The sequence below is a fragment of the Acomys minous genome, assembly GCF_964271855.1.
Source record: "Acomys minous genome assembly, chromosome: 9".
NCBI lineage: Eukaryota > Metazoa > Chordata > Mammalia > Rodentia > Muridae > Acomys > Acomys minous.
In genome coordinates, this window is record NC_140490.1 from 27,604,472 (window position 1) to 27,613,902 (window position 9,431).

At 45.7% G+C, this 9,431-nt stretch overlaps 2 protein-coding genes across 4 annotated transcripts in view; one reads left to right on the forward strand and one right to left on the reverse strand.

Moving 5' to 3' along the window:
* NGLY1 (N-glycanase 1) overlaps positions 1 to 4,359 on the reverse strand; it is a 54,314-nt gene extending 49,955 nt beyond the window's left edge. The window contains exon 1 of the mRNA XM_084795054.1: positions 4,128 to 4,359. Coding sequence (XP_084651180.1) covers positions 4,128 to 4,159 — 32 coding nt within the window. The 5' untranslated portion in view covers positions 4,160 to 4,359. The remainder of the gene's footprint in view (positions 1 to 4,127) is intronic.
* A 3-nt stretch (positions 4,360 to 4,362) lies between these two features.
* Positions 4,363 to 8,493, forward strand: OXSM (3-oxoacyl-ACP synthase, mitochondrial). Of its 3 annotated transcripts, XM_084795057.1 has the most exons (4): positions 4,530 to 4,546; positions 4,681 to 4,834; positions 5,083 to 6,093; positions 6,860 to 8,493. In XM_084795057.1, exons 3-4 carry the CDS (start codon positions 5,114 to 5,116, stop codon positions 7,260 to 7,262), a joined length of 1,383 nt encoding a protein of 460 aa, XP_084651183.1. In that variant the 5' UTR covers positions 4,530 to 4,546; positions 4,681 to 4,834; positions 5,083 to 5,113; the 3' UTR covers positions 7,263 to 8,493. The 3 variants fall into 3 exon arrangements, with proteins under 3 accessions (XP_084651181.1, XP_084651183.1, XP_084651182.1); XM_084795055.1 differs by lacking the exon at positions 4,681 to 4,834 and having other exon boundaries at positions 4,363 to 4,546; XM_084795056.1 differs by lacking the exon at positions 4,530 to 4,546 and having other exon boundaries at positions 4,553 to 4,834.
* The last annotated feature ends 938 nt before the right edge of the window (positions 8,494 to 9,431 follow it).

Here is a 9,431-nt window from a genome sequence, read left to right on the forward strand (position 1 = left end):
CCCCCAGAAATTCCAAACTCCAACAAATGTGTTTGGTGCTTGTCACTGGGATTGAACCCTGGGAGCTTCTCACATGGCTCTAGCACTGACCTACAAATTCAGCCCTTACTATTTTGGCTTGTATTTGAGACAGGGTCCTAGAGACCTGTCAGAAGAACATTATGATGGGAGGATCTGGGCCCAGGGGTCCTGCTCAAACTATGGCACCAGGCAAGGACAATACATACAGTAAATTTTGAACCCCTACCCAGATCTACCCAATGGACAGGACATTCTTCACAGTTGACTGGAGAGCGGGATCTGACTTTCACACGAACTCTGGTGCCCCATATTTGACCAGGTCCCCTGGATGGGGAGGCCTGGTGGCACTCAGAGGAAGGATAGCAGGCTACCAAGAAGAGACTTGATACCCTATGAGCATATACAGGGGGAGGAGGTCCCCCTCAGTCACAGTCATAGGGGAGGGGAGTAAGGGGAAAATGGGAGGGAGGAATGGGAGGATACAAGGGATGGGGTAACAATTGAGATGTAATATGAATAAATTAATAAAATATATTTTTTAAAAAGCAGGGCAGAAGTGATGAGAGAGGAAAGTGGACTACAGTCAATGAACACTATATATCTACGGGACTTGGAAAGAATAAATTTTTTAAAAGAGAACACTATGTTCAAGAAAGAATATGTTATTAGCTGTGGTTTAAAATTTTCAGAGGCTAACCACTAGTAATTTTTCCTGGCTCATAACAAAGTAACTATGAGGTTTGTGGCCCAAATTCAAGAGTACTATGTTTCTAGCAGTGTGCTGGGACTGCTGACTGATACTTGTAATCCCTGTATGTAAAAGGTACAAGCAGGCCAGATGCTACAGCCTTGCTGGAAACAGTGTATCACCCGAGGCAGGTGTTGCGCCTAGATCCCCCTGCCCTGCTTCCAGTTCACTCCTCCTGCTTGTGCTTGTGGTAAAGGATGTGAACTCAACTTTCGGCTCTGGCTGCCATGCCTGCTGTCATGCTGTCCTGCCTTTATGAACTCTAATCTTTGGACCTGTAAGCCAAAAGTAACTGGTTTGTTTGTTTGTTTGTTTTTTTGAGACAGGGTTTCTCTGCGTGGCCCTGGCTATTCTGGAACTCACTGTGTAGACCAGGCTGGCCTCAAACTCACAGAGATCCACCTGCCTCTGCCTCCCTGACTGCTGCGATTAAAGGTGTGTGCCACCACGACTAGCTCAGCATCATCTTGCTTTCTCACTTTCACCCACTTGGAATGGTAATATACATTCTATCATATGTTAGAAATACATGATTTGCTTTTTGGTTTTACAGTCGGTTACATTCTGATATGCTCTGCATCTTCGAAGAGACGTTGGACTCTTAAGCAGTGTTAAGACAGGGAAAGGCTCCAGGGACTTGAAAGGGGTATGAAATGCATTTTTGCATTGTATGGCCAGGAGCCTATGAAGACCAGGGAGTGGGACGTGGTGGATTGAATGAAAAAGTTTTCCCCAGGCTCCAGGATTTGAATTAATGGCTTCCCATGAGTGGTGAAGTTTGGGGACATTTAGGTGACACAGCCTTGCTGGAAGAAGTAGTTTGCTCTCTTAGCTTCATGCTTTTGGTACAAGATGTGAAATTTCAGCTTCCTGCTCCAGCCACCATGCTCGCTGCCTGCTGGCATGCTGTCTCTACAATTATAGACCCTCTGGAACTATATGCCCTTTGCCTCTGAGCCATTTCTCCAGCCCCTTGCTTTTCAATTTTACAATATTATTTTATTTTACTGTGTGGCTACTGGGGATTAGAGGACAACCTCTAGGAGTTGGCTTTTTTCTTCCACTGTAAAAATTCTGAAAGTTGTGAGGCTAGCCTTTAATGGATGAGCTGTGGTGGTGCACACCTTTAATCCCAGCACTCAGAAGGCAGAGGCAGGTGAATCTCAGTGAGTTCGAGGCCAGCCTGCTCTACAGAGTGAGTTCCAGGACAGCCACGGCTACACAGTAAAACCCTGTCTTGAAAAACCAAACCAAACCAAACCAAACCAAACCAAACCAAACCAAGCCAAACCAAAAATCAATCAAACTAACAAACAGGAAGAGTTCTGACAATGGAATTCAGGTCATACAGACTGGTGGCAGGCACCTTAAGTACTGAGTCCAACTTCTCAAATTTGACACTGGCCACATGGACCTGGTGGTTTGTGCCTGTATTATATTCCTGCCTGCTGGAGTGCCTGTTTCTATCCAGGTTACTACACAAGTATTCAGTCATTTCACAGACTGAAATCAAGGTCCACTTCTTTGAAGCATTTCCTGACTCCCCCTCCCCCATCCCCACCCCCTGCCCCTGAGACAGGGTTTCTCTGTGTAGCCTTGGCTGTCTGGAATAGCTTTGTAGACCAGGCTGGCCTTGAAGTCACAAAGATCCGCCTATCTCTGCCCCTTCCCCTTCCCCCTCCCCCACCCCAGAGTGCTGAGATTAAAGGCATGAGCCACCACTGCCCAGGTGCATTTCCTTACTTAATGAGGTAGCGCTGACTTCATTGGCTCCTTTGTGTTCCAGTAATATTACAGTGAGAAGTTCAACTGGTTGGATACAAAGTGTATTTAATTGAGAATTTTATTTGGAAATAAATCTTAGAACCAGATACATTTTAAGAGGAAGCTATGATAAACATAACCAATTTGAAGATTTGTGTTCAAGAATACATAATAATATTTTAGCAATATGGTAATTTATTAGAAATATGGTGCTAACTTACATACAGCTATTAGGATTTTATAAACTTTTTACCCCTTTCCAGCCTGAAGTAAAATGATCACAGAGAGAAATTTAAATTACAGTCTTGTATATATACACACATATATATATATAATGTGTGTGTGTGTATATATATATATATATATATATATATAATGTGTGTGCATTGTTTTGAGAATACTTTCCCTGGGAATTTGTAAACAAACACCCATCCTCCTTCAAGGGCACCAACAATAAATCAATGCAAGATTCCCACAGTCCGACTTTGAATACCTCTGAATTTATTCAGTTTACCTATGGAGGGTGAGGGTGGCTACCTATGGAGGAGTGTAGGAGACCCCAAAGCAAAATTTCACTGCAGCATGCATAACGACTTGACGTCTCCACAGCTGCACAGAGCTCCCCTTCAGTTACCCTAACACACTCAGCAGCTTTTGAGATTCGAGGCTGCCTGCAACTGCAGTGGTATTACATACAAATTGCCAAAAGGTATGGGAGGGGTTACACTATTTTCACTGCAGGGAAGTGGAGAGTCTTGGGACCAGGGACAAACTGGGTCTCCCTAAACATTTTAGTTAAAGTAGACTTCCAAATAAATCATATCTAGGACTAACGAGAAAGATGCTGAACTTGATCCAAATCCTTTTCTACAGTTGGAAGAGATGAAATAGTAGTATATTTGTCAACAATAGCCTCAAGAGGTATCACTGACAAGGAAACAAACAAGCATGACTAAAAGATTCAGGTAGATTCAGGTACAGACAGCATTGTTAATCCGTTATGGAAGAAGAAAAAAGCACAACAAAATACCCAACCAACCAACCAACCAAAAAAACCAAAGCTCACACCTGGGACAGCCCTGAACACATTTGGTCAGTAAACAGGGCCTCGCTGTGTTGGTGCTTTTCACACTTTCCCATGCAGATTCACACTCAGCTCTGAGCGAGTAAGTTCAACTTTTCGTAAGCTCAGGAATAAACGTTTTGTATTGTTTCCACTTCAGATACCGGGCATATTCCGTTCACTTCCTGTTATAAGCCAGCAATTGAAAGTTTTATTTTTACAGAAGCAGTCATTTACTATATGTTGTTTGCTTTTTGTAGTAAATTAGTGTAAGGAAAAAAAAAATGAAGGGGGACTCCGCAACTACTGCACACCAGTACTGACTTCAGGGTTTGTTTTAAAGGTAGGCAGCCCAGGCTGGCCCTGCACCTGCTATGATTCAGCTCTTTTGCCTCCCACGTGCTGAAATCGCAGGCGTATGCCATCATAGTCGATTTCTTTGCACACCTTTCAAAGTGGAAGCTATATCTGTTTTGTAACTAACATCTCCTAACAAATTCTCAACATCTTTGCATATTATGAAATATTCACCCGTAGCACTGTTTTCCGTGGCTGCGTGGCATTTGGGTGTTCCCCTGATGGCCTCGGTTTCATGGCGAGTGGCATTCTGAAGAGCTAATAGTTTCCACACAGATAACCAGGGAGGCCTGACGTTGAGGCTACCTGTAGAGCTATATATGTCCTCCCCAGAATTTCCTGGGGAAATGATAGCCTTCCCGGACAACACTGGAATAACTGGCATCATCGCGGTGCCCCCAGGTGAGGCTTGCCAAGAAGCCAAAAGAGGTTCGGGAGCCAGAGGGGCGGAGTCACAACCCCGGAACCCGGCGGAAGTCCTGCCTCCTGCGTCTGACCTCTGACACCAGGCGCCGGTCTCCGGGCGGAAATACCGCGCTGTGGGCGAGTGTGCGCATGCGCACACGGTGGGCGCCCGCAAAGGCTTGTTCCAGGTACCCGCTGCGGTCGTCTTTGTCGGCCAAGTGCGCCCGGGTTTCGGAGCGGGGGTAGAGGGCGTGGCGTGGATGTGGAGCCCTGCGAGCTCCTAACGCTGATCTGGGGGAGTAACATCCTGCCTTCCTTCCAGGGCTGCGCTACGCTGGGGCGGGGCCACCGGAAAGGCTCACTGCCCTACTCGGAAGTAGATAAAGCACACGTCAAAGAAAGGGCCCAAGACGTCCTTCTGTGCCTCGACCTTAGAATGCCACATAGACTCAGTCCACACCGTACAGTAGTCCGCGGTGAGCCTGAAAAAGGATGGCCCCTGCGGGGTGGGGTGGTTTCCAGCCTTTCCTCGTCCAAGTGTCTTAAGACACTAGCTATCAGTTGACTGTTTGAGGGTCCTCATAGCTTAAAAATAAACGTTAAGTCCAAGCAAGGGTTGCATTTCTTTGTGGCCTTTAGCACATGACACAAAGCCCATCTAGGGAATTTGTTAGACCCTTCCGTTGCTTAAGCAGCACCTGCTGTCTCTTGTGGTCTGTTCCAGGAATGTGTTTCTGATCTTCGGGATTTCAACCATGTTGTCAAACGGCTTGCAAATTTTTCTAAAAGCCACACGCCCCCATCCACATCCAGCGTCCTGCTGTTGGTTAATAAGCAAACGCAAGTTTTCTGGAACTATGCCAGCAGCAGCCGTGTTGCGCAGGCGGGTTGTCATCACAGGCATCGGACTAGTGACACCACTTGGTGTTGGGACTCAGCTAGTTTGGGATCGGCTTCTCCGAGGACAAAGTGGAATTGTTTCTCTAATTGGTGATGAGTACAAGAGTATTCCTTGCAGTGTAGCTGCTTATGTGCCGAGAGGTTCCGATGAAGGTCAGTTTAATGAACAAAATTTTGTGTCCAAATCAGACGCCAAGTCCATGTCGTCTCCCACCGTCATGGCTATCGGGGCGGCACATTTGGCCCTGAAAGACTCCGGCTGGCATCCGACGTTAGAAGCAGATCAGGTGGCTACTGGCGTTGCCATTGGCATGGGCATGGTTCCTCTTGAGGTTATTTCTGAGACTGCTTTGATGTTTCAGACCAAAGGTTATAATAAAGTGAGCCCATTCTTTGTCCCTAAGATTCTGATTAATATGGCTGCAGGCCAGGTCAGCATTCGCTATAAACTCAAGGGCCCTAATCACGCCGTGTCCACGGCCTGCACGACAGGTGCGCATGCTGTGGGAGACTCCTTTAGATTTATAGCCCATGGCGATGCCGATGTAATGGTGGCTGGGGGCACGGATTCTTGCATTAGTCCGTTATCTCTTGCTGGGTTTTCCAGAGCCCGGGCTCTGAGCACAAACCCAGATCCTAAGCTGGCCTGCCGACCGTTTCATCCAGAGAGAGATGGTTTTGTCATGGGTGAGGGCGCCGCTGTGCTCGTGTTGGAAGAGCATGAGCATGCTCTTCAGCGAGGAGCCCGCATCTATGCAGAAGTTTTGGGTTATGGACTCTCAGGCGATGCTGGTCACATAACTGCCCCCGATCCTGAAGGAGAAGGTGCCTTAAGGTAAAAACTGGTTCTGTTCACAATATATTTTTTTCCTCTTAAGATACTGTCAGAACTTCAAATTTAAAAAATATTACCTGGTCTTGGTGTATAGTATATATTTTTCTATCTTAGACTATTTTTTTTAATTTATAATACTTTGCTTGAAATGTTCGAAAACACTTGAAAATCTTTTAAACAAAAATTGAATGGACTTTAGTCAAAGCCAATAGAGTTGTGTCTTTGCTGGCTCCTGTTACCCCCTTTCCCCCACCCCCACCCCCCTTGCTGCTTGGTAATCATTGGTGTGCTCCTGTCCTCAATCTCCCTCTGAACTCTCATCAGACCTGGAGAGTAAAGGCATACCTTCTAGATGCATCTGGTTGAATTGTGTTCTTTTCAGAGCAGTGTTCCTCAGTCCTGGTCACCCAGGGGTCCTGCTAACAGCCTAATTCTGACTGTGGGTCCAGATTGATGCTTGACAGTCTACATTTCTAACTAGCTCCTGTCTAAAGACTACACTTTGAGAAAAGTCCTTGATTATATGTTACTATCTTGGCTAAGACTGTGTTATGTTTTACCAGTTAAGTCATCTAGGAGTTTAACAAGATTACCTATAAAGGGACAAATACTAGCTATATTTGGCTTTGTGGATCATTATCTCTGCCATGCCACTTGGAATGGTGCTCACACAGTGTGCTTAGAAACCCATTTCACACAAACTGCTCGGGTAAACAATCTCCTGTTCAAATTAAACTTTGTTTGTTTGTTTTTTGTTTTTAACCAGATGCATGGCTGCTGCTGTAAAAGATGCAGGTGTATTGCCCGAACAGATATCCTATGTCAACGCACATGCCACCTCTACACCACTGGGTGATGCCGCTGAAAACAGAGCCATCAAGAGGCTCTTTAAGGACCACGCTTGTGCCCTTGCCATATCCTCCACAAAGGGAGCCACTGGGCATCTTCTGGGGGCTGCAGGGGCAGTGGAGGCAGCTTTTACCGCACTGGCTTGTTACCATAAAAAACTACCACCAACTTTAAATCTGGACCGCACCGAGCCAGAATTTGATCTAAATTACGTTCCACTGGAGGTTCAGGAATGGAAAACTGAGGGTCGATGTATTGGACTCACCAATTCCTTTGGGTTTGGTGGTACCAACGCAACACTTTGTATTGCTGGCATGTAAACATTGGCTTTTAATTGTCATAAATATATAAATAATATGTACATAGATATGTCTTATATCAATACCCAGATGTCTTTAGCACAATTGGTATTTGTAGTAGGGTAGTTCTTTATTATGGAAGGGGCTGCCCAGTACATTGTGGGTAGTTTGCAGCATCTTGGTGTCTCCTGTGAGATCTCAGTGGCAACTAGGGACAGCCAGAAATGTCTCTGGACATTGCTTTATGTTTTCTAGAGGACAAAGTAACCGGCACACAGGACTATTAATTTATGTTTTCCTAATGTTCTGAATCAAATAGCTCTTGTTGTTTCATCCATTCCTGTCCTCTTGAGACATTTATTTAGAGAGTAGCTCCTCCGAGCACTGCTGCACAGTGTAACTCCAGGGGCACTGCTTTTGTACAGCACAGAGGAAGTAATATGGTACAAGGGGAGTCAGCAGGCAGCAGCCTTTGAGGACAGCTGTTAGCCAGTGATGACTAGTCACCCTTACCTATCTATGTTGTTAATGGCATTTCTTTCTTTCTCTCTCTCTCTCCTTCCTTCCTTCCTTCCTTTTTCTTTGTTTTGTTTGAGACAGGGTTTTCAAAGTAGCCCTGGCTGTTCTGGAACTCACTCTGTAGACCTGGTTGGTCTTAAATTCACAGAGATTCACCTACCTCTGCCTCCCAAGTGCTTCGATGAAAAGTGCACGACACCACAGCCCAGCTTTTCTTATTGCCATTTTTTATTCTGGGTATATTTCTGCTGTGGTAACAGACATAAAGATCTTTGGAAAATCAGGCCACCTCCCTTTAGTCCTCCTCCAGGTCTGTGCCGTGACAGTGTTCTCCCGGCTTCCCAGCGCAAGAGCCAGTATACCTTCAACTTTCCTGCCTCTGAGACTTCTCTAAAGCCAAAGAAGCAGGTTCCCCAGAGGTGGCAGCCAGCCAGGGAAGCATTTGCTGGGCGGGGCTTTTACCTCGTTTCTAGAGAGTAAGTTTCCATGCAGACCCTCAGGTACATTGATACCGAGCCTCCTTCAGGCGCCCACAGCATTTCCCTGGCTCAGTAACACCGTTAACAGCTTTCTGTCCCTGTGCTGCTTTCATGATTTTTATCCCCCATCCCATGAGTCATCTCCCAAACAGACTGCCTTCTGGGCTCTGCTTTCTCAGTGGCTCACACAACGAGACAAAGTGAATGACAGTAAATGGCTATATGCCTTTCTGCAGAAGTGAGTAGCATTAAAACTTTTTGTTCTTATTTTATTTTTTTTCTATATTTTTTAAAAATAATGTATATGAGTGTTTCTGTTGCATATATACGTATGTGTATCATGAGTGTGCCCGGTGTGCAGAGTAGTCAGAACAGGGCATCAGATCCCGAACCCAGGTTCTCTGAAAGAGCAGCCGGTCAGTGCACGTGTGTGTGTGTGTGTGTGTGTGTGTGTGTGTGTGTGTGTGTGTGTGTGTGTTGAAGTGGGGCCATGTCTGTGGGGGCCTGTGCCACCATGCTCAGAGGACAACTTTATGGAGTTGGTGTTCTCCTCACACTTTTTTTTTTTTGAGACAGAGTTTCTCTGTGTAGCCTTGGCTGCCCTGGACTCACTTTGTAAACCAGGCTGGCCTCAAACTCACAGAGATCTGCCTGCCTCTGCCTCCCTGAGTGCTGGGATTAAAGGCGTGCGCCACCATACCTGGCTCTCTCCTGCAGTTTTATGTGAGTTCCAGGGATTAAACTCAGGTCTTACATTACTAGCACCTTTACCTGCTGAGCCATTTCAGTGACCAGCTTTTCAATTAAAAAAAAAAAAATAGGGTCTCACTTTGTACCACAAGTCGGGCCCAAATTTTCTGTGTAGCTACAAATGGCCCCAAACTTTTCATGAAGATCAAACAGTCTGAACTCCAAGGGCAGCCGTTATAAGTTTGGATTAGTTTTAGCAAGGTATTTACATTGACTCTGAGTGGTGGTTCTCCATCCTCTCATGTTCAGACACTTTAGTCAGTATTAATTTCCATTAGCATGTATTTGCTCAGCTGAGAACCTTCTGGGTGCTTTGTATTGTCACCAGAGAGTAAGTATTCATTAGAAAAGAGCCAGAGAAAGCTGAATACATGTGTCAACAACTCCTAGGTTAAGGGGAAGAAGGGAAAGAAAGGGTGTTCCAGCCCAAGGGAATTCAATG